Raw genomic sequence first — 25,541 nt, 5'->3', positions numbered from 1 at the left:
GACTCTCTTATTTTATGCAAGTGAAAATGGAGACCTAGAGAAGTTATGAGATTACACAAGATTGTTGTGTAGGTGCAGTCGCTGGTTCTGCCTCATAGCACCCCTATGTACAACAGAACGAAACACTGATCAGTCCTGTGCCCCCAGCCTCACAATTGTTATGTCTCAGTTGACTGTTGCAGTCACTGGGTCAACCCACCTTGCTGAGGGTCTTCCTTCCCCCCTGCCCCCCACTACCAGGAGACTCTACTCTCAGAAGGCAGCTCTTCCTCAGTCATATTTTGAGTGCCTGCTGACCTGCGGGGATCATCTTCTGGCACTGTCTCTGACTCTCTGCTACTGTTCATTAGGTTTTCAGTGTGTTTTGCTGCTATCCATGAGGTTTTCGGTGGCTAATTCCTCTGAAGTAGACAGTTATTCCTTCTTTGTAGTCTGTTTGTAGTCTGAAAGCTTCGCTGAAACCTGTTCACTTTGGGTGACCCTGCTGGTATTTGAAATACCAATGACATAGCTTCCAGCATCACCACAGCCACACACAAACCTCCACAGTACAACAAATTAGCAGACAATATTAGGGTAAGTCAAGAAGGATTGCTACCAGGGGTCCTAGTTCAAATGCTCGTGAGCTTATTGCCAACAAAAGCTGTTTAAACATGTGCTGTGACAATCAGTGAGTGAACTGCACTAAGTTCTCTGAGTGAGACACTTGTGTTTGTCTCCTTGGGGTACCTTCTGAAAATGATCCAATGAAAACAGTAGCTTTTAAGGGGATCTCCGTGTCAGCTAAATTCACAGCAAAGACATCAGCTCAAAATTTATGAAGACTATTTTTGAGATTCCACATAGATATTCTTGAAAAATTTTCTCCAAGGAAACACGGCTGTCATTATGAAGACACAGAACGAGATACTTAATATGAAGACGTTTGACGAAATTTGAAGAGGCCCACCCCACAGCCACCTAGACTGTAAACTCCCTGAGTTTGACTCTTCATTGTACCCTAAGCAGCCAGCTTGGCAAACATCTGATAGGTCATCGAGAAATAGTAATTGAACTGAACTGATTTTCCTTCAGACTCTGATCATGACCTGACCTCTTGCTCCTTTGTTTAGCTTCCCTTCCACCAACCTCATACAAATTGCTTGTAGTTTCAGTTCCATAATCAAAGATCCGTTTCTCATCTCACAGCTTATGTCCAAGGGATAGGATTCCTTTTCTATCCCTCCCCACTCAACACCTTTCATTCATTCTAGAGAATCATTTTCTCCTGGAAATTTTTCTTGGCTCATGCCTTCTCCTTCATTGGATTGTTTCTCCCAATAGCTCTCTGTGCAGGTTTCTTGACATTGCATTGTAAACACCATCCAAATTCTATGTTTCATTCATCTGGTTAGTTTAGTCCAGGGCAGTTAAGTAACACTCCCAAATGAAGCAGATTGCTCTCTAGCTAATTCCAACTCATAGAGACCTTATTGGACCGAGTGTTGGTCCTCAACAGAACTTCCAATCCTGTTATCTTTCTGGAAGCTCCCTCTGAGCAACTGGTTGATCTGTATACACTGACCTCTTCAGTAGTGGCCAAGTGATTTAACTCTTGCGCCAAGGTCTTTGCCTGGTGCCTAGCAGATAACACAGTAATGTGATTTGAAGGAAAAGAACCCGGAACCAGAGGAATCTTGACGTGAGGTCAGTCTAGGGGAAAGCACGGAGAACTGCAGATGGCAAGTATGTTTTCCTAAAATATGTGAACATACAAGGGAGCATTGCGATTTTCTTCCTTTCATTAATTATTTTTTCAATCGTTTTATTAGGGGCTCATACACTTATCACAATCCATACAGACATCAATTGTATAAAGCACATTTGTACATTCATTGTACTCATCATTCTCAAAACATTTGCTCTCCACTTAAGCCCCTGGCATCAGCTTATTTTTCCACTCCCTCATGAACCCTTCATAATTTATAAATTATTTTGTCATATCTTGTCCTGTCTGATGTCTCCCTTCACCCACTTTTCTGTTGTCTGTCCCCCAAGGAGGAGGTCACATGTAGATCCTTGAAATCGGTTTCCCCTTTCCAACCCACCCTTGCTTTACACTCCCAGTATTAGTATCACCACTCACAACACTGGTCCTGAAGGGATCCTCCGCCCTGGATTCCCTGTGTTTCCAGTTCCTATCTGTATCAGTGTACTTCCTCTGGTCTAGCCAGACTAACAAGGGAGAATTCGGATCATGATAGTGTGGGGGGGGGGGGACTGGGGGGGGGTGGGGGGGGAGAGGAAGCATTTAGGAATTAGAGGAAAGTTGTTATTTTTCATCGTTGCTACATCACACCTGAGACCCCTCTGCCAGGGGATCTTCACTAATTATTTTTGTAATATATAGAACTTTATGTACCACAGACAGCTCTGTGGAATTTGATAAACAGGGCAGATCTTGGAAGGTGATTATATACATATTAGGCTGCTAACTATAAGGCTCAAGCCCTCCATTCCCTAGATAGAAAAAAAAAAGAATGAAGCTGTTTGCTCTGTGCATATTTAGTCTCAGGAACCTAAAAACTCCAAAGAGTTCTACTCTGTCCTATAGTTGGCGTGGACTCAATAGCAGTGGGTTATCCTTCAGGGGGCTATTGAAGTCATGGGCTGTTCATTGGAGTTTAAGAATTATGACTTCACTTTAATAGCCCCTGCTTCCTCCTTTGGGAGAGGGAAAGAGGGGCGGCCTCAACCAAACAGCACATCTTGCCCCAAGTGCAGCAACTAAAAAGGCCGTGACTGTGGCCTTTCAGCAAGGATCCTTCATAGCTTCTTTTCCTGAGTAAATGGACGGGATCAGGGAACTGTCTTCCCAGGAAGTAAATGTGACAGAACACAGACAGAGTTTAAGGTTTGTATTGAGGACCTGATGCAAAGGGCTTAAGTGGAAAGCAAATGCTTTGAAAATGATTAGGGCAAAGAATGTACGGATGTGCTTTATACGATTGATGTATGTATATGTATGGATTGTGATAAGAGTTGTATGAGCCCCTAATAAAATGTAAAAAAGAAAAAGGTTTGTATGACTCCCGTCTTTGTTTGTTTTCCCCCCTCCTCTGATCCTCCCCTCCTCATGTGGTGCTTGTGTCCTGCAATCAATTCTGACTCATTGCGTTCCTGCAAGGTAAGGTAGGACTGCCTCCCTCGGTCTTGTTTTCCCCGGACATCTTCACGCGAGCCGAGCGCCGCGCCAGTGGATTTGAACCGACACTGCTAACAGGAGAGCGCTTCACCACCGTGCCAGGAGAATTCCTCCGCTTCCCATCCCGAACGGCTCCCCCTGGGCAGGCTCCTGGCAGCTGGGGCCGCGCACGTCATTGACGCGAGCCTCCCGATCGATCTCGCGGGAACTTGGGAGCGGGAGCAGGCTCCAAACCCAACTCTTGCCCTCGAGTGGCTTCAGCCCGGGAGCCACGCCGTAGGAGCGGGCGGGACGGCCCCAGAGCTCGACGAGGCGCGTCATCGTTACCGAAGCCGACCGGCCACTCCTCTCCCGCTGGCGGGTGTAAGCCGCGCACCTCGGCGTTCTCAGCCAGCGCTTCCTCCCTGCGCCACCAGCGACCCTTTGGAGCAATCGAGGACGGACAAATCTGCCGAAACCTCCGCTGCAGACGCGATCGAGCCTCCGGAGGCACTGCGGGGCGTGGAAAGGGTGGGGCGTCGGCCCCCAAAGGGGCGGGGCGGGGCCTACGGGCGGGGGCGGGGCGGGCGCACGTTGGGGACCAACTGTTGAGCGCAGGTAGAGCCGGCGGGCCCGCACTCCCACAGGACTCGAGCGACTGCGCATGCTCGTCGGCCGCGCCGGGCCAGCCGCCGAGCGTTGGTGACGAACCGGCTCTGGGGTTGCGGTGGTTGCGGCAGCTGAGGTGGCCCGGGCGACGTGAGGGGTCCCCGGGCGGGATGGTGCAGACCTGGGTAGGGCCGTCTTCCAGCGGGAGAAGTTCCTCCGACCGACGAGCGGTGGAAGAGACGGACGGCGAGAGGTAAGCTCCTAACTGTCCTCCTCGGCTCCCGACGCCCAGGACCCCTCCCTCCGCCCGCCCGCCCGTCCGTCCGTCCCTCCGTCCCTCCGTCTCTCCTTCCCGAGGGCCCGGCAGGAAGCGGCCTTCTCCTCATCCCCGGCTCACCCGCTCCGCTCCCTTTCCCCGCTGCCCCCGTCCGAGCCCGGCGCGTGGGCCCGCGGAAGGGCTGCAGGTCGGTGGGGGACAGGGGCAGGGGCACCCTCCAGGAGACCCAGGGCCTCGGCGAGCCTCCCGCCACCCCTGCCGGAGGCGAGTCCCGGGGCTGGCTCTTCCTGCACCTCACCCTCCGTGTCCCAGCCCACCCTGCCCTTTGCCCCCCGACTCCATCCTCGGCGCTCCCACTGCCTTTCCACCCCGGTGGCCTCTCCATGGGAGGCAGCCAGTCCTTCTGCACCCCCACCCCCAATTCCTCCTCCTCGCGGCATCTCCAGGCCGGCCCGATCCCAGCTGGCGCTCCGGACCAGATTGCTCACCCCGTTACCTCCGTAATTCCTTCCTTGGCCCTTTTAAAAAAATATCCCACCTCTTAGGACTACGTCTCCCTTCTCTTTTGTTAGTTTCTGAATGTGTGTTTGGCTTTAGCTAGAGTTAATCCCCACCACCCCACCCCATCCTTTAGGGGCCCTTTATTTTTTTGGATTGCATCTAAAGGCCCCTCTCTTATAGACCATCCAGCTCCTCCTCCTTCTCCTCCAAAAAAACTTTTTAAAAATTTCATCGGTCCAGTTTCTTCATTCCAATCCATTTACTTATTTGTAAGCCCTGTAGAGTTCTCACATCCTTGTAGTCTTTTCTGTATTCTGCCTAAACTAAGCTTCTTCTCAATATTTTTCTTCAGCTTCCAATTTAATAAAATCTCTTTATCTTCTTCATTGACTAATATATCAACTGAGTGCCAGTAGCATTAAACCAGTTAACACTCACTGATTGAAGCTTCAGTTTTTATTTAAGGATTTTCTTTTCCCGACAAGTACAGACTTGATGAACTTATAAAGGGTTAAGATTTGTTTAAAGCTGACTTTCAAATGTATGCCTAAGTTTTTGAAATTTTATGGTATAGGTAGGTTTTCATATTCAGACATTTTACGCGTTATTGTTTAAAATAAAAATTGACGCTTTATACATGTGCCTCTGTAGTGGTTAGCGTCATTTCAATGGCTTTTTCGAAGGGTCTCTGTTCACAAACAGTTGCATACAATTTCTGTTAATTTTAAGAATAGTCAGTGTTTACTGAAGGAGAAATATGTGAGCAGATTTATCAAGTTTTTGAATTGGACAATAGAACTTTTGGTGGTTATTTGTGATCAAATTTTATTTTGTGTTTGTAATCAAGAAAGGCTATACATAAAACTTCCCCTCTAAAAAATGGTGCAGTATGCTATTTTGAAGGCATCTATTGAAAACAATTACTTTCAGTCAAGTTAGCCTTTATTCTTAGGTTGAAGAATACCTAAAATGTTTTTGTTGGTTTTTCCTGGAATCTCAAAGGAGTTCACAAACAGTAATTTCTTCTTCATGTTATCTATGTCAGGTAGGAATTCAGTTTTTCTTTTTTTATGGAAGGAAACCACAAGGCAAAAAAGTGTAGTTGACTCATCCAAAGTGAGGCCAGAGGTAAAAGTAGAAACAAATACATTTAATCCACACACCTTAGGACCAGTAGCTATCAGCTTTTGCTTTGTTTGATTGTTTTAAATGATTTCTTCTGATGCATAAACTCACTCCAGGTTGTTGTGTTAAATCAGTGTGCAGAATTGGGCCACACCCATCTTGGTGGTAGTCTTCTCCCACTTCCACTTACTCACCACTTGGTGGGTATCCTCATCGGGGTGTGACTTCATGATTATGCTTGGCATGTTCTCCTTCCCCAACATACCTTTCCCATCCTCATGGAGTCCAAAGGGGTTGAGGATGGTGGTAGTCTGGTGTAACCTGAATGGGAGAGCCCCTGCTTATCTTTCGTCCACCTTAGCTCGACAACCCTGTGCACCTTTCCTCTTAGCTCCTCCTACCAACCTTCCGAACACCTTTGGGACCTCACCTGGCCTCCTCTGCCCACTGGTGACATTTACCTTCCAAGGCCCTGCATCCTCTGTGGCCAGATCAAGACATCACAGATGGACAGGAGAAGGTATCCTATGGCTGTGGGGGGGCACTCTCCCAATAATAGACCAGTTGTCTCTGGTGCCTCTGGTATGTTGTTCAGAGTGGCCTGCAGAGTATGGTCCAGCCTAGACTTAGCTCCTGGTGTGGCTCGATCCATCAGTGGTACTGCCTGAGAATTTTTTCAGTTGTTATAATGTGCAATGTTGCCTGAGGAGTAAATGCCTACAAATTTATGTGATATTTTTAGGGTTGATTTTGTGGGCTTAGAAGTTAAACTAAGATTTTGTGGGCTTAGAAGTTAAACTAAGTTAAACTAAGATTGCAGGCACAGGACTAGCAATAGAAAGATTTGAACTCATATTATGACTCATGACATTACTTTGTTGAAGCCACTTAACCTCTCTAGTTTGGTGTCTCCACCTATAAAATGTGGGTAATGAGGGTGCTACCCAATAATCTGACAGTAGCAAAGTAAGCCCTAATCATGTTAACATATTAGTGCCACCACAGACAAAAATTGCTATATGAGTTCTTGGGAAATGTTCTCTCTCTTAGACTGTGTAGTAAGAGTATCGTTAGACTGCTTCAGCCCTACATCCAACTGGACTTTAGATAGTTTTTTGTTTTTTTTTTTAATTTCAGGCATCTGTGAAAAGTCTAGTTCAAACTGCTGAGTGGGGACTGTAGATCCGCTTGAATTAGGAAATGTTCCTATACAGTGAAGCAGACGCTGCAGCCTCCAGTATGTAGGGCAGCTGTGTCCTGTGTTCTCTAGTGGTTGCCACTGTAAGATGTAAGAGTGAAACTTACTTTTTGAGTTAGCTCCATTCTTTTCTTTTGCCTCATGTTTTATAAAGCTTTGTATGTTCTGTATATACCAGGCGGGGCTGTTCAAGGGATAGACAAGTAATGATTTTCTATGTGTAGGTCTTGAGGGAAAACTTCTAAAAGTGGGTTTTGTGATATGTACCAATAGGACTGTAATAAATGGATGGACACGGGGATATACAAATTTGAAATTAAGTAGTGTTTAAGATTTATTTTCTTTCAAGAGGAATGGGGCGAGGTATGGCAGAGCAGTAAAAAACGGAGGGTTTAACAGGATATTGTTTATTTCATCTCTTGATATGGCCTATATAATATATATGTTTCTTTAAAAACAAAAAAGAAGAGGCCCTAGTGGTGCAGAATTTAAGCTGCCAGTCTTAAGGTCAAGGGTTCAAATCCACCAATTGCTCTGAGGGAAGAAAGTTGAGGCTATCTGCTCTGTTAAAAATTTACCATCTCAGAAACCCCAAGGTGTAGTTGTTTCTCAACAGTCTCAGAAACCCCAAGGTGGAGTTATTTCTCAACCTTTAGTGCAGCCATTCTCAACCTGTGGGTCATGACCCCTTTGATGGTCAAACGACCCGTTCACAGGGATCGCCGATTCAAAACAGTAGTAAAATTATAGTTACACAATAGCAACGAAAATAACCTTATGGTTGGAGGGTCACACAACATGAGGAACTGTATGAGAGGGTCGCGTCATGAGGAAGGTTGAGCATCACTGCTCTAGGGCTTCTGGGAGTCGGACTCGCCTGCGTGGCAGTGGGGTTTTGCTGCTATTTTTATCAAGAAGGTTTAGGATGAATTGCAATAAGAAGCAAGGTGGGGGACCATTGGGGGAAAAAATGGTATGCTGCAGAAGTTTCGAAGCACAATTGTTGGGTTATTTATTTATTTTTTTCTTCCCAGAATAAAGTAAAGCACCTCTGGGTTTCTTACATACTTGGTTACCAAAGGGGTGCTGAACTTAAAGAATTAGCCCTTTTTTTTTCTTTCCTTAACAGGGCTATAAAAATGTCAGGCAAAAAAAAAAAAAGATATCAGGCATACAGTGCAATTAAGAAATGTCTCCCGTTTGAATAACTCCACCAAATCACCCTTGCTGCCATCAAGCCAGTTTTGACTCAGAGTGAGCGTATAGGACAAGCATGGTTCCCCCTTAGGCTTTGAGGCTATAAATCTTGGTGGCAGCAGGAAACTTTTCTCCCTTGGAGTGGCGGGTGCCTTTAAACTTCAGCACCACTCCTAACCCACCAGGGTTCCTGAATAAAAACCTCAAGTGGTTTTTATTTTGAAGAAACAATCTTTATGAATTGTCTCTCCACCAAAAAGCATCTGAGAAAATTATAACATGTTTCCTCTTATGGGATTAGATCTCCATCAGACCATCTAAGAACATAGAAAGTACTCATAATTACATTATCGATATATCAAAACCATAAGGCTTGAATTTATTGGCAGTCACAATTTAAGACCTTGGAAGTCTATTATCCCTTCATTCCTTTTTATCTTTTGAAATCAAAAGCCCCAGGTTTGAAAACCATCCTCATCCTTACTCAGGTTTACCTTAACACTAAAAATGCGTTATTTTCCTCAGATAGATAAGGATAGAATATAAGCTGTTATCAATCCCTCTGTGTATAATTAATAATCATTTTATGTCAAAATAATTTTATTATTAACCATTGTATATAGACATATAATGAAAACAATATAAAAATGCTGGTCATGGGTTTCATTTTGGTAGAAAAGTCCTGAAATAGTCCTTTCAGTAATGGGAGCCAAAGAACTGACAGTAAGGAGTGAAGTAGAAATTTTTTTAAATATAGAGTTTTGAGTTATATCCCAACCATCCAAGAAGATCTTACTTGAAGCCAACCCCTCTTCCTAGGTTCTATGGCCTGTGATTGACAATATTTTCAAGCCATGCAATTCACACTTATGACTTGGCTAATTAGGTGCTTTAGATAGATGTTTCCTTGAGTGTAATCATATTTAGGAGTTTATTGAACAATTCGTATCTGTCATTGGAGGCTCCCAGAGGACTAGGATGCTGAACCAACGTCAGGAGAGTTGACAGACTAAGAAGAAAAGGCTGGTGATCTACTACTGAAAGTCAGCCAGTGAAAACCCTGTGAATGACAATGGTTCCATTCACAAGTTATCATGGGGGTGTGGGTGGTGGTGGAACCGGACTGGCAGAGTTCTGGCTAGTTCTTTAATCCCCCAAAGAGGAAGAATTTACTTCTTTTTCCTATGATTTGTGCAGTGTGCTGTAAGACCATCTATCATCCCTTAGCAGTTTGTTTTGGTGAGTGAGGAATGGAAGCAAGTTCCTAGCCAGTGATTTTCCTGACTTGACATTTTTTCTACTGTACCGGTTCTGATAAGCTCACCTTCTCTGTAAATCACTGTTCTGTTTCACATGGGGTCACCATGAGTCAGAGACCAACTTGATGGCAACTCACATCAGCAATGGTGCACCAAGCATCAGGCTTCTGACCTTTGTGCTTTGCATGTATTACCTGTTTAAGGAGCCCTGGTGTGTGGCTCATGAGCTGTGGATTACAAATACTATTTCGATTTCAGGAAATAGGCTTAGAAAATCTGAATTTGGATTCAGGTCTATTTTACGTCAATGTTTATGCCAGACTAAAGAAAGTAAGATCTAACAGATAAGAAAACATTGTTCCTTAGACTGTTTTTCAGAAGAGGATGGTGATTATTTTTGTTAGGGTTCTGAGCTTTGTGCTTAGTTATCTACCCAGTTCTCCTGTGATAAAGTATGCCACAAGTGGGGACTTTAAAAAGATTGCAAGTCTCTCAACCTAGCAATGTAAAAGTTCAAATTCAGGGTGTGTAGCTTTAGAGGGAAGTCCTACCTTGTCTATTTCAGCATCTAGTAGTTGACAACAATCCTTGGGCTTTTAACTGCATCTATCTCTGTCTTCCTCTTACTGCAGATTTGATATCTGTGTTTATTCCATTCTTTATAATGTAGGAGTAATGACCAAATTAACATAGCAAAAGAAAACTATTTCCAAACAGTTCATACAGGTACAAGCTAGGAATTCAACATCTATTTTGGGGGAATAAATACAGGTAGCTTGCATATAGCACACAGCCTGGGTTGTCCATGGCTGAAAAGAAACTTAGTAAAAAATTCATGATTAGCAAGATACTAGTGAGCAGATTCTCGCAGTAGGAGTCTATAAAATTATCAAGGGTTCATGGGGGAGGGAAGAAAGCAAAGAGGAGCTGATACCAAGGGCTCAAGTAAAAAGAAAATGTTTTTAAAATGATGATGGCAGTATATGTACAAATGTGCTTCACATAGTGGATATGTGTATAGATTGGGATAAGAACTGAAGAACCCCCAAAAATGATTTTTAAAATTAAGGCATTTTCCCCAAGCACAGGCTGCCTTTCCTTGGCTTACCCATTATCAGAAGTGAAATCACCTTCTCAGAAAGACAGACAGACAGACATATCTGTCTCCTCCACTGGTCTGGAATTCCCATTGAAGTCCACTATTACCATTATAGGAATGTCTATTAATTTGGGGTGACCACGGCGCAATGCTATGTGGCAGGAACTTTTCCAAAAGAGAAATCGCTACTGGTGCGAGTAGTGTGTTGTGGGTGAGAGAAGGAGAAAAGCCATTGCGCGGTGTGCGAGTGGTCTTCAGACTCAAGCAAGTGACAGGAGAGTTGAGTATGGTAGGGCCTGCCTGAAGGAGCTTACACAGCTGGGCAGCCTCAGAGAAATCTTCGATGCTCATTTCTCCAAAGCTCTCTGTTTAGTAACCACTTTCTCCCCAGACTCTCAGGGTTGTGCCAATTGAAGAGGAAACTGGATGTAAATAGAAAATAAGCCCATAGCTCAGATATGCAGGCTAAGCCAACCAGGACAGATATAACCAACTCAGATAGCTTATAAGTTAAACCAAATAACCGGCTTAAAGATGCGAGGCTAATTTAGAAGTTACTGGCTGATCCAAAAACCAAACACTGTCATCAAGTCAATTTTGACTCATAGTCATTAGTACTCAATTTATTGCTTTTCTTCTCAACTCAAAAGATTAACCCAGAAACTAGAAGGACCTGATCATATGTAGATTAGAGTTCTGCTTTGCCTTAGGTGAGTAGACTTGAAAAGGTGGCAGCTGAGTCCATCAAAGCTAAGAGGCCCATGTTTATAGGGTTTTCTTGGTAGTGCTGTGTGTGTACGTGTACCAATTGAGATTTTATTTTTAAAATTTGATATATATCATGTCATTCCATAGTTCCATCATGTCAAGCAGAATTGTACAATTGCTACCACAGTCAGTTTCCAAACATTGTTTTCCTTCATGGGCTCCTTGACATCATCTCCCCTTCACTAGCCTCCCTTCACTACTCTACCTCACTGCCCCTCAAAACCCTTATTCTACTTGCTGTCTCTATAGGTTCATCAATCCTGGGTTTTGTATATTGAAAAGTGGAAAAACATATAGCACAACTTCAAGAGGGCGACCTTCAATGACAAGACACCTCTGAGATATACCTTAATATGAACAAACAAAAACCAAATCAAAAATACAGAACATTTTGGAAACCAGATCAAGTCCAGTATGCCTCAGAGGGGGGATCTACTGACAAAGTTTTAACCTTTCAAGTCAGGTTTGCGCCTTTGATCTTCTGTGCTCATCTCTCCAAAGCTGTCAGTTTAGTAACCACGTTCCTCCCGTCCCTCAATTGTACCTAGAGGGAATTCTCCAAAGACTTAATTTCCAAGTAGTTCCACAAATGAATCTTGGGCTCCCACTGTCAGCCATTAGCCTGTATACAGTGGGTTCTCACAATGTAGCCTCTGATATGCGTCCCTCCTTTCACTTTGAATAATAATAGTGGCAGATTGTCCAACCTTTTTTCAGTAGCACCCCTGAATGCCTTTCAGTCACCAAGCTGTAAGTTGGAAACAGCTTCTTTGATTCCTTATGTTCACGAGAGAAGTGTGTGGAATCTTTATAGTTTGTTCAATTTCTTTATCCTCTGCCTCAAGCGAAAAAGCATCCTTTCAGAATCTTTTTCTCCGGAGTTTGAGTTAAGACTGTTTATTCTTGGATCTTTGTAAGAAGATCTAAAAAATCTGACTGTACTCGCAGGTTTGGAGGACCACAGTCCATCTTGAAGAACCTCTGAGATATGCTTCTTTATTTCACATTTTCACATCCTCTTTTGGCTTCAAAAACAATCACAAAATCAGTCTGAGTTCAGTGTGATTGGTTAGAATTTTAGTATCTGTGGGTTGTACAGGGTCATTGCCCACATTTTCCCCCTAATATACATGGCTGAACTTCCATTTGTAGATAGGATGACTTTCAGCGCTGGAAGTAAGCATCACTGTTGTCTTCGAGCTTTATACCTACTGTTTCTGATGAGAGATTTGCAGTAATTTCCATCAGATTTGCAAGACCTGATGGATATAACTGTCTGCTACACCTATATCTTTCTGATATACAGAGGTATATCAGAAACTGGAAAACAGCATTAAGATCTCCCATTTGGGAAAGTGAGCAAGGAGAATCACAGCAGTTACTGGCATAGCATAATGTTGGGCAGGAACAATGAAGCTCTCTTGCCTTGGGAATAGAGTAATATGCTTAGCTCTGTAAAAACACATATCCATAGTTCTATGACCATTGTTTTGCTGTGTGGGTGGTTCTTCCTTGTGTTAACCTCAGTGACCACAAAACTCCAATTTGTCTTATCTTAAATGATAAATAGTTTTATAACTTGCTTCCTGCAGATTTGCTAGCCTGAAATTTACAGTGACAGGCTTTTGCAAATTAGCTTATAGTGTTTTTGACAACTCTCTCAAATGCATACTAAGGTTCTTACATATTTGTATCCATTCACTTCTGTTATCAATAATGATATAACCTACCACTTTTTCTTATTTTAATGGCTCTGTCTTGAAGCCACATGAGATAACAAGCCTTAGTACCAAGGTGGATCCCCTGGTGTAATAACCAAAACCCATTGCTGATTTGTAAAATCTGACCCACAGCAACCCTACACAATATAGCAGAAGGCCCCATAGAATTTCTAAGGCTATAAATCTGTACAGAAGCAGATTGCCATTTAAGATTTCTCTTGTGGTGTGATTGGTGGTTTTGAACTGCTGACTTTGGGTTAGCACTAAAGCACTTATGGAATCTTAAAACGAAGACCTATGAAAAATGTACTAAATATACTTCTCACCTATTGAATATCATATTACCTGATATTTCACATTTACAACAACAGTGAAAAATCAACAATCTGACTATTTTGCACAATATCAACATACACCTGGCAGTGCATCAGCATACATCTGGACTAGTGAAAGTAAACCCTGGCTGTGATGGTTAAAGTTATGTGTCAACCTAAGTGAGCTATGTTTCTTACTAGTTTTTCAGTTATGTAATGACATAAGTTGTCAGTTACTAGTGTAATTTGACAGTTAGGTGTAAAGATGTAATGATCCTTCATTTTGTGACCTGATGTGGTCATCCTTCATTTTCACATAATGCTGATTTTTGCATAGTGATGTGGTCTCTGGAGCCTAACCATAAGTGAGGAGTGGGTGTAATTAATTGTCTCATCTCCTGATAGAGTCTCAAAATCTCACATTTCTTCTCTTTACTTTCCATCTTTGCTTAGAACTGCTTGCAATTCCTTCAAGTAAATATTGCATAGAATCACCAGAACACACCTACATTGCCGTTATAAACATTTTATGGACACTTGCATTTATTGACTATGCAAAATTATTCATCTGTGTGGATCATTAAAACTATAACAGAGAAGAATAGGAATGCTAGAATACTTTGTTGTGCTCATGCGGAACTTATACATGGACCAAGAAGCAGTCATTTGAATAGAACAAGGGAATTCTGCATGGTTTAAAATAAGGAAAGAGGCGTGTCAGCGTTGTATCAGTTCACCATCTTGTTCAATCTCTATGCTGAACAAATGAGCTGAGAAACTAGATGACTGAAGAGGTACCTGGCATCAAGATTGGAAGAAGGCTTATTAAGAATCTTTAATATGTAGGTGCCTCACAACCTTCCTTACTAAAAGTGAGGAAGACTGGAAGTATTTGTTGATGAAGGTCAAGGGCTGTAGCCTTGAGCATGAATTTCAACCAATTGTAAAGAAAACCAAATAGGTAACATCCTGGTAAAAAGAGGAAAGGATGAATGAATGGTCAAGGAGTTCATTGTATGGACATTGCTTGTGAAAGCATCAGTGAAGGCATCAAATGTGCTGCATTGGCAATCTGCACAAGACATCTTTACAGTGTTAAAGAGCAACGTTGCCACTTTGAGAGCTCAGGTGTGCTTGACCCAAATCATGATATTTTCAGTCATCACGTATGGATGAAAGTTCGACGGTGGAGAAGGAAGAAGTAGAAGAAATGAAGCATTTGGGAATTATGCTAGTGAAGATTATTAAAGATGCCCGATCGACTGCCAGAAAAACAAGTCTGTCTTAGAAGAAGTACAGCCAGCATGCTCCTTAAAAGCCAGGATGGTGAGACTTCATGTCATGTATTTCAGACATTTTATCAGGAAAGGGCATCATACGTGGGAAAGCAAGTCAGCAAAAAAGAGGAAGATTGTCTAGTTAGAGTGACCCATTAGCTGCCACAATAAACTTAACTATAGCAATTTTTTGCATAGAGTCCTATGAGTCAGAATTTAAGATTTGGCAGCACCTCATAGCAACAACAGGCAACAAGATATAGGCAAGAGTTTTTATCAAGTATTTTGTTCCACATAAGAGTACTAGTATTCTACAGCTATTTCCCTGTTGCGTGTTAGGCAATTTCTTAGTACGATATATTTTTGCTTTTGTTATGGTGGCACCCTGATTCTGGGACTGACTTCTGTATTAAGTAAAAGGCCAAACTACTGTAATGGAATCTAAAATTGAAATGCTTAGGTAAGAAAAGCTGATTTCTCATACATAATAGGCAATGTTAAATAAAAATAGTAATAGTAGTGTCAGAACCTGTCTAACTTCAAGAAGGATCTTGACCAGGATTAGCCAAAAGCTGGTTACTATGAGGTGGAAGTCTACATAACATCACTTTCCAACCTACTTTACCAATTCTGACCCCAGCAGTGCCTCCTCTGGATTTGATAATGTGATGCGATGGCCACACACAACTCAATGACTGTACTTAGAGTTAAATATTTTTTTTTAAGGAATGGGATACAACTTAAGATCAGGATCAATAAGCTGCAACTCAGGAATCAGGATCAGGAAGCATGTAGACAAAGTCTTTTAGTTCACAACTGTCAGTGCTTCTGTTGGTTGTGTACTCCTCTTTGCACTTGAAGATAGGCTGTGGCCTTGTGATCTTGCCACTGGCTTTGCTGATGGGCCCCTTCCAGACCTGCCACTGCCAGCTCCGCCTTCGGGTCTGTTGCATCTGGCTTTGCCACTAGACCTCTTCAGGGCCACTCACTGTCTTCAGTGTTAAAACTTTTGTCCTATGTTATAGCTTTAGAATGTTCCTTGCCATTTGTGTTAGGTTGGGTTCTCTAGAGAAACAAAACTAGACATGGGAATCATTTCTCTTTGAGAAGCAAAACTAATGAATCATTTCTCTTCTGTTGCTCTTTTTTTCTCTCCTTTGTTCCTTCTCCTTCCTGTCTAAAAAACCTCTGTGAGGCTGGCTTATATCTATAAGCTTATATCTTCAAACTCCTTGTCAGGTTTAAGACCATACACTTGATTTGACCAATCGCCTATCCATTGGACCACAGACATTTTATTTGCATTGTCTAAAATCACTTCATTTGACAAGCTGTTGACCAATCTCTGAGAGATGCATACCAGACAAAGAGCAGCCTGAAGCCCTGGGCCAGACAAAAATTCAAATTATTTATGTCTTGTCAAGGAAATATCAGTCAAGGTGGACAAAAATCTGCTATGTGGGCAAATGCTATCGAGGGCAAAAATAACTCCTCAGGTGAAGGGGGACATCTCACAATCTGTTTTTCCAAAGGACCGAAGCTGTAGGCCACATTTCTGTAGGAACTCATTTCACCATAGTTGGTAAAGGTGCTGTTTCATGAGGGACATGAGGGAACTGTGATGGGTCTCAAACTCAAATCCTAAGCCATTGTTTTATCCATTATACTATAAAATCAGAACATTCCATAGCAACATTCATGAAACAAACATATCAAAATGTGAAACCATTGTTTCTTAACATATACTCCAGAGAGGTCTGTGTACTTCTGAAGGCACCTCTCTATCCTTTCCCTATGCAAGAAGGCTTCACTCCAATTCTCCCTCTGCCAGCCCAGCAGTTGGGTATCCTCAGACTCAACCATGTTCCTTTACAATGCTCTTTGGGTTTGGGGAACAGAAAAGTTTGAAGAGGAAAAATCAGGGCTTTAAGGTGGCCAGGGTAATATTTCTCAACAAAATTCTCATAAATATCCCTTTCTACTCTTTAAGCGTGAACTAATGAATCATGATTTTAAGAAGTCCTCGGCACAATGTTTTTGGCCTTTTCCTCACCAATGTTGTTTTTGGCTTTCTTTAAACTTATTCATCTTCATGATAACATCCCCCACACCCCATGATTGTCCTGTGTCCTTTAAGAAAACCTATCAAGGTGACCCCTTTGGGATCCTAAAAATAAACTTCCCCTAACCTTCCGGAGCCCTGGTGGCATTGTTGAATAAGTGTTTGACTGCCACTTGCAGGGTTGAGGTTCAAACCCACCAGCCCCTCGTCAGGAGAAAAATGAGGTTATCTGCTCCCAGAAAGATTTGCAAAGCCTACAAGACCCTGTACAGCAGTGATCCACAGAGTGGGCATACTACCCCGTGGTGGGGGAGGTGGACGCTGGAACAATCCAGGAGTGTAGATACCTCCACATTATCTTTTATTGTGGGCTATAATCCTGTAGTACAAAGGTTTTTCATTGCCAAGGGTTACTGAGTAAATTTTTTTTTCCTGAAGAGGGTGTGGTAGTCAAATAGGCTTGGGAACCTATGTTATGTAGGGTTGCTTTGAGTCAGCATTGACTCCAACACAGTAGATTTTGGGAATATTCTGAAGCTGACCTCTGCTTGGAATTCAACCAGTCCAGCAGATACCCTGGCTAAGGTGACTAAGACAAGTGTATTACTGCAAGAACTTATCATGGCAGTAATATGCTGAAACGTGGGTTGTTTTGAATAAACTTTTACATGTATGAACTAGAACCCTAGTAGCTATACATTTTGACTAACTCATATATTTAAATGTTTGTTCCTGGTATAGGTAGTAAGCTCAGGAACTTAACTATATTTAATATACCTTGTTTTGGTTGAAATTCCTAGCATGTAATAAGTGCTCAATAAATGTTTCCATGAATACTTATTTTATATCTGATTGATTTAAGGCATGATTAATTTAAGGTTTAAAGACTTGACCAAACGACTCAGAATCTGAAGTAGAATAGATTTATACATAAAAGAACATATGTACAGGGCTTCAAGCTGCATTAGGTAACATTTTCATGAAATGGGGAATATTTTCTATAAAACATTTGAGTCACCTTAGAAATAGTTACTACAAAATACTGTAATTATATTATTATTAACATTTCAATTAGCAATTATGGAAGTTTAGAGATGAGAATTATGGAGAGACTAAGTATTTGTAGAAGTAGGAAGATAGTGTTTTTTCTAATATTTTTAGTACCCAGAATAATTACTAGTAAGGGAAAAAGATAGTATTTTTATAAATTTGAGCAATATTTGAAATGTGAGAAAAACTATAGCATATCTCAACCCTTTTTATAAATAATACTTGATACAATTCAACAGTATTAAATATATACACAGAGGAATCACCTCATTTGATTCATTGTAAATGGCAATTTTACAATTAATCTTAAAAAACTTATTGTGATTTGAATGGAAGTTTACTGTCAATAATTCATATATATATATTTGTGTTGCGACATTGATTGTAGTCCCCATAGTGTAACAGTACTCTTCCCATTTCCTTCCTCTAATTTACTCTTCCCGTCAGCCCTCCTTTTCTATCCTTTTCGGTCTTCAGAGCTTTAGCACTGGGCAAATGCTGCCCTTTGGATCATGTGTGCTGAATTGAGGAGTATGTGCCTCCTGAAAGTTGAACCATGGGAGGAGTGGGTTTAGTTCAAAGCCTGAAAGGTAACCTACGGGCCATAGTCTCACAGGTTCCACAAGTCCCTATCAGAGCAGTAAACCTAGACATTTGTATTAAGTTAATAAGCTTATAATCGTGTGTGAGTTCATGACTGTTGGTTCTGAGCCACTAAGAAAGTACTCTTCTATATACTACTGTACATTGAAAGTAAATCCCCAATAATGACATAATATGAAAACAAACCTCTAAAATGGATTCCTAAGTCTACTTGAGGATGTATGTATATTTTAGATATATTGATAATATTAAGTTACAGCCTAGCTTTCCTTATATTGGACTTTTTATTTTTATGGCTACTATTTTATTTGAGATGCTTTGTGTCCTTTTTCCCTCATAGGAGAAGCAATATAATTTTTAACAAGAATCAGTAACTGGAAGTTCAAGATTCGTTCGTTATTTAATAATGTTAAATTGAAGGTTTGATCAGCAAAGGTAAGAATATAGCATGTCTTTTTAATTAACTCTGAATAGATCAGATTATTTCTCTATTGCTGTGAAGAACTATTTCAAGAACTGGGAAGGGTCTCAGAATTTATGCCACATCACGTGCATGCTAGCAAGCTAGCCCGCTACTGTGCCTTGTTTATTGGTAGGGGCATGACAATCCTGGCTTTGGGTACATGGAGCAGTAGGAATCCTACCCAGAGTACTGGAATTTATGCTGTTTCCCTCAGTTTCTCCCAGGGGTATTTAAAAGGATGCTAGGTGGCATCTGTATTAAGCAGATTTTATTTATGGAAGAACCCCACACTACGGAAACATGCATCTTTTGTATTAGACAATAAACTTGCCTAACTTTTGCCTTGTAGCACTACTCCATCTTTACTTATGTGGGAAGGTAAACAAATCTGTTCATTGTTTTAGAGTGTCTCCTGAGACAGTTGCTAGACACACCTTTTTGTAGAGTCCCCAGAAGAAAATGTTTACAAGACAAGTGAAACCCATTTTCCAACACTTTCTTACTTTAAATTGCTTAATAAAATATCTACTATTGATAAAGATAATTGTTAACATGCTTTTTTAAAAAAATGAAGATAGAAACTAAATATTCAACTAGATTTTTCAAATTACTTTGTTCACAATATATTAACTAATATAAAATGTTTTACTTCATTTTTAACATACAATTTCACTGAAAACTAGCTTATCAAATGTATATGTAATTTGATTCTGCTTTTATAAAAAATATATAAATGTAAACACATGAAGAATATATACCTAGGTATATATTTCACTGAAAAGAATTGTGAATGGTTTTGTTTTTATTTTCATAACGTTTTTGAAATGACTTACCATGCTTATATAATGAGTAAAAAAGCCTCTTTGTAAATAAAATTAATAAAAAATTATTTTAAAAGCTTTTTCACCTAAATGAAAAAACATTTCATGGATTTAAAAAGGAACTATGGGATATTAAATGTCTTTAAATCTAGAATTGCCTTTATGCGCAATGTAGAGCTAGAAGAGAGGGTTCGGTAACTTCATTTTTAAAAAACGTTATCTGTGATAGATAAAGTTAAGAAATTCTTTTAGCAACTTGCTATATTATCACATGGATATCATCAAGGAAAACAAATTAGAAAGGGTATTTTAACAGGACAAATCTTAATTATAGAGAACAGTGCTATTTAATGAGTGTAGATTCTGATAGGATTTAGATGAGTAATGCTACATTAAATCCCAAAACAACCAGGCCACAAGAATTGAGCCTTTCCAAGGCTGTACGTCTTTACAGAATTATACCACCACATCTTTCTCCTGAAAAATGACTGATGGAGTCACACTCCAACCTTTAAATTAGCCGCTGGGCACTTTTATCACTGTTACCAGGGCCCTTAGGGACATGGATTTGATTTGCTCATTTTTATTTTATGCCTATATATTCTATGAGGGGTACCCCCAGGAAAACCAGAATTGCTCTGGACAGAGCGGAGCTTTCAGTAGCATGCATTTTTCCTGCTAGACGAGCATTGAGTTAGTGCACCCAGTCACTGGTTCTCTCTGGTCACAGTGAATTTTTTATAAAAGCAGTTTTGCTCGAACTTCATTTTTTGCGATAGCCAATTTAAGAGAACAGCATGCAGCTGTGAAATTTTGTTTCCTGCTTGAGGGGAAAAAGGCTGCAGAAACTGTTGTGATACTGAACACAGCTTACAAGGACAGCGCTATGAGAAAAACTGAAGAGTACAAGAGGTTTTCGCATTTCATAAAAGGGGAAATGTCAATTGACAAACCTCGTTCTGGATGTCCATCAACTTCCCAAAAGGGCGGAAATGTCAACTTGTAGTGCATTTGGAGTTCATTCACCAGGCCAGACTGTTAATCAAGCTTTCTATTTAGAGGTTCTGAAAAGATTGCAGAATATGTGCAACAAAAAGCCTTATTTGTGTTAGACGGGGGACTGGTTTTGCCACGATGACAATGCACGTGCTCATGCAGGCTTCTCAGTACGCCATTTTGTGGCAAAAACAGCATGCCTCTCTTGCCGCACTCCCCTTACTCACCTGACCTTGTTCTGTGTGAAGAGGGACATGAAAGGACAACGATTTGATGACAAAGAAGAGGTAAATAGAAAAAAAATGAGGGAGGTGCTGACAGTCATCCAAACAGATGTTTGAAAACTGTTTCCAAGAATGGAATCGCAGATTTGACAAATGTATTAAGTGTAATGGAGAGTACTTTGAAGATGATAAGGTTGTTTTGTAAAAAAAAAAATTAAGGGCATAGCTTGGGTGGTGGAGCCCCAGTTTTTTGGGGGGTTACCCCCTCATAATCTGAAAAGTGCTTAAATATTAGTGTTTTTTGTAGGTTACCTTTTTTTTTTTTAAGCTCATGATGATTTTTTTTAAGCTCTCATGATTTTTTTCCCCCTTTCAACAAAGGTGCTGTTACCAGATTTGTCTTCTGGGTATCAATTGAAAATGACTGAAGTTCAAGCAATGGTAGAATTCTCCGTGGAGCTAAACAAGTTCTACAATGTGGATTTATTTCAGAGAGGGTGTGTATTTTAATTAGAAAATTATATATTTTGTTTAAGATATACAATTTTAATTTAATTACAACTTTTGTTCTAGCTAATATTAGGAGTCACATATAATATTCAAATAATTATCTCTCAGATAAATCTTATTTTTTAAATAGACCTTTAAACTTTCACATGGATTTCACGATACTGTGGGCTATATTGAACAAGTGCTTGTGGGTTTCGAAGTGCTGAGTACTGAGAACACCAAGAAAATGTTTTAGATGTATTCATGCTCTTTAAAAGTGTATAGTGTCTTTTGATACAAATTTGTTTTATAGATGCTGTCATATTAGCTGAAATTATTTTTAAAAAGTATAGTCTCATGGAGAAAAATTAAAATACTAGCAAAACTTAGTAGACAAACAAAATATACACAATGAAGCTCCAATAAATATAAGATATAAGAAGTACTTTAGGCATTGAAACAAGAGAACACAACTGTAGGTTACTCTGTTAGACAGGCATTATAGAGAGCTAGCATCAAAGTACAGATAGGACTCTAGTACACGGAGGATAAAGGGGAAAATCTTTTAGTAGGAAAGAGCAGCATGACCAGATCTAGGATAAGAATGAGCACATTATTTCAAAAAATACTGATCATTGGATATTAGCTGGGGAAATAGTATAAGAAAAAGTAGCAAAGAAAGGAGAGATGCTATTTGTTAATGACCTTTGCATTACCAGAGAAGAATTGGCACTAGGAATTGAGTAACCACTGTTGATTTCCAAGCAAGGATAGAATTGTCATTAGTATGCAATATGCATTTAATAGCATGGTAAAGATTGTGCTGAATTGCCGGTTGGGTAGAACTGTTAGCGTTTTAGGAAACAGTATATGGGCACTTGCAGTAACCCAAGACAGAAATCCAAAGGACCTTACTGAGAATGGAGATAGTGAGACTATAGCTAACAGGAGAATGGGAGGCTTTTTTCTGTTGTTTTTTGGTTTGTTTCATTTGGCTTTGCCACCTTGTTGAACAAATAAAACCAGGTCATGTCACTCCGTAGGCTATGGGTTTTGTTTTCATGGCAGAAGCTTGGGTTCAAGAAAGAGAGCAGAGGCTGGAAGAACTGACACACTAGTTCTTCCACTTGGTCTGTTGGCCAGGAGGCCACAGCCAAGCCAGTAATACAGGCTGGCTACTCTTTTGCTAGTATAACTCTTTTTAAAACTTTGTTGGCTTTCCAAGTGCCTGCTACCATCAATGCCATGCTCAAAAACCTATATTCCCAATTGTTTTTAGGGGCTTTCCTGTAGATATAATCACTACTACTTAGAGATCCTACTCTGAGAATTAGTAGCCCTATTAGTTGGAATTGACCTGATGGCTGTCAGAGGGAGAATTCTGTGGGATTATGCCATTACACTTTTTAGAAGTCCTTTTGTCACACTGCCTTACTTCATGTAGAGGTCTTTTTAAAAAAAATCATTTTATTGGGGTTTGGTCAACTCTTATCACAATCCATACATACATTGTATCAAGCACATTTGTACATTTGTTGCAATCATCATTCTCAGAACATTTGCTTTCTACTTGAGCCCTTGGTATCAGCTCCTTATTTCTCCCCCCTCCCTCACGACCCTTGATAATTTAGAAATTATTATTATTTTGTCATGTTTTACATTGTCCAACATCTTCCTTCACTCACTTTTCTGTTGTCTGTTCCCCAGAGAGGGGGTTATACCCCCTTTATATCCCACCCTCCCTCCACTCTCCTGGTATCGCCACTCTCACCACTAGTGCTGGGGGGTTCATCTGTCCTGGGTTCCCTGTGTTTCCAGTTCCTATCTATACTGGTGTACATCCTCTGGTCTAACCCGATTTGTAAGGTAGAATTGGGATATTCTCTCTAATTTCTGCTTGTAAAATACTTGGTTATTTTTTTACTTATTTTGTTTTTAATGTACTGTATCACACTTAGCTAGCAGCATTTAGTTGGCATTTTCAGCGTTCTGCCTGGAAATTAACATACTTGAGTTCATTTTAACTACTGGTTGTTGTTTTTTTCTATTCGTGTTTGTGCTCCCTTTTTAATTGGTTTATTTGTATTTTTCTTGTTAAGAGCATCAATGAAAACAGGGAAAACTTTGGGACCCCACTACAGGTTGGGGTTCTCTACAGATTTTGGACATTAGCCCTTCCTATGATCTACTATAACTTAGCATTTTCCCAATCTGTGGGGTCTCAGTGACCCTTTTGATGAAGTCTTTGTTGTTCTTGAATGTGGTCTTTTGAGTAGGTCCCGGTTCTTTGTTGTGTCTTTTTTTAAAAAACATTTTATTAGGGGCTAATACAACTCATCACAATCCATACATATACATGCATCAATTATATAAAGCACATCTGTACATTCTTTGCCCCTATCTTTTTCAAAGCATTTGCTCTCCACTTAAGCCCTTAAAAATTACTGTTTTTGAACTGTAGTTTAGGCCGCATATTTACAAATAAGTCATCACGATAATATGAGTTACTATTGTTCAATTCTTTTGTAGTTTCTATGGTATTTTAATAGACTATATAACTATTCCTGTAGTTACATTGTCTCTTAGTTTGTTGTACTGTGGTGGCTTGTGTGTTGCTGTGATGCAGGAAGCGATGTCACTAATATTAAAAATGCCAACAGGGTCAACCAAAGTAAACAGATTTCAGCAGTTACCAGACTAAGAATAGACTCTGAAGGAAAAATAGGCTGTGTGCTTTTGAGGAATTAGCCAGCAAAAACCTTATGGACAGAATCAAACCATTGTCAGGTACTGAAAAACTCAAGAAAAGCTCTTTTCCGTGGCGTCGCGGAGGCGGTCGGGTGCTTCACCATGAAGCTGACTATCTCCTTCCCAGCCACTGGCTGCCAGAAACTCATTGAAGTGGACGATGAACGCAAACTTCGCACCTTTTATGAGAAGCGAATGGCCACGGAGGTCGCTGCGGAGGCGCTTGGCGAAGAATGGAAGGGCTATGTCGTCCGCATCAGCGGCGGGAATGACAAGCAAGGTTTTCCCATGAAGCAAGGTGTCTTGACCCACGGCCGTGTCCGCCTGCTGCTGAGTAAGGGGCACTCCTGCTACAGACCATGGAGAACTGGGGAGAGGAAGCGCAAATCTGTCCGGGGCTGCATTGTGGATGCCAATCTGAGCGTTCTCAACTTGGTTATTGTAAAGAAAGGGAGAAAGATATCCCAGGACTGACTGACACAACTGTGCCTCGTCGCCTGGGGCCCAAAAGAGCCAGCAGAATCCGCAAACTCTTCAATCTCTCTAAAGAAGATGACGTCCGCCAGTACGTTGTGAGAAAGCCACTGAACAAAGAGGGCAAGAAACCTAGGACCAAAGCGCCCAAGATTCAGCGTCTTGTGACTCCGCGGGTCCTGCAGCACAAGCGCCGGCGCATTGCCCTGAAGAAGCAGCGCACCAGGAAAAACGAGGAGGCCGCCGAATATGCCAAGCTTTTGGCCAAGAAAACGAAGGAGGCCAAGGAGAAGCGGCAGGAGCAGATTGCCAAGCGACGGAGGCTTTCCTCGCTGAGGGCTTCTACCTCCAAGTCTGAGTCCAGTCAGAAATGAAAGAGCCTGGAATAAATAAGCTCGTCTAGTGAAAAAAAAAAAAAACTCAAGAAAACAAGCAGAATGTTTTTGGAGATAGTGGCAATAGAGGAGCCCGTCAGGTCAGAAGACACTCAAAATATGTCTGAGGAAGATCTGCCATCTCGAAGTAGAATCCACCATAATGATGTACCTGGATTAAAGCCTTCAGCACTTTCATTTGCTGATGGAACAATACTCAAAATGAGAATAAAGATGTGCAGACATAAATTAATAATCAGAACTTGGATACAAAGTATGAATCTAGGAAAATTGGAAGTTTTCAAAATGAAATAGAATGCATAAAACTCAACATTTTAACCATAAGTGAGCTGAAATAGACTGGCATTGACCATTTTGAATTAGAAAAGTCTTAAGGATGAAAAAATAAAGAGGAGTGGTGTTGCATATATTACAAAAAGGACATTTTAAGATTTATCTTTAATTATAGTGTCTATGATAAGATTATAACTGTCTGCATATAAGCAAATTCAATAAGAGAACTGATAGTCCAATGTATCCACCAACCACCAATGGTAGTCGTTAGGAAGTTGAAGAATTCTGCTAATGTCATCAGTCTGAAATTGATCAAGCATGTAATCAAGATGCATTGGTAATTATTGATGATTGCAATGCAAAAGTTACAAACAGGAAGGAATAATAGTTGGAAAATATGGGCTTTGTGTGATAGAATTGAAGACAGATGACATG

At 40.8% G+C, this 25,541-nt stretch overlaps 1 protein-coding gene and 1 pseudogene across 4 annotated transcripts in view; both read left to right on the top strand.

The window, feature by feature from the left end:
- The first annotated feature begins 3,750 nt into the window (after window positions 1–3,750).
- The window catches only part of FAM135A (family with sequence similarity 135 member A), a 104,798-nt gene continuing 83,007 nt past the window's right edge, over window positions 3,751–25,541 (top strand). For 2 of the 4 annotated variants that reach the window (XM_075554921.1, XM_075554919.1), the window contains exons 1-3: window positions 3,751–4,025; window positions 18,564–18,658; window positions 21,109–21,224. In XM_075554921.1, the coding sequence (XP_075411036.1) occupies window positions 21,203–21,224 (22 nt within the window). In that variant the 5' untranslated portion in view covers window positions 3,751–4,025; window positions 18,564–18,658; window positions 21,109–21,202. Of the gene's footprint in view, window positions 4,026–6,066; window positions 6,196–18,563; window positions 18,659–21,108; window positions 21,225–25,541 lie in introns of all 4 variants that reach the window. The other 2 variants (XM_075554920.1, XM_075554923.1) reach the window with 2 other exon arrangements.
- LOC142452877 (small ribosomal subunit protein eS6-like) lies at window positions 24,045–24,847 on the top strand (annotated as a pseudogene).

This window comes from Tenrec ecaudatus, chromosome 7 (assembly GCF_050624435.1).
Source record: "Tenrec ecaudatus isolate mTenEca1 chromosome 7, mTenEca1.hap1, whole genome shotgun sequence".
NCBI classification, from domain to species: Eukaryota; Metazoa; Chordata; class Mammalia; order Afrosoricida; family Tenrecidae; genus Tenrec; species Tenrec ecaudatus.
This window is presented reverse-complemented; position numbering and strand designations above follow the sequence as displayed.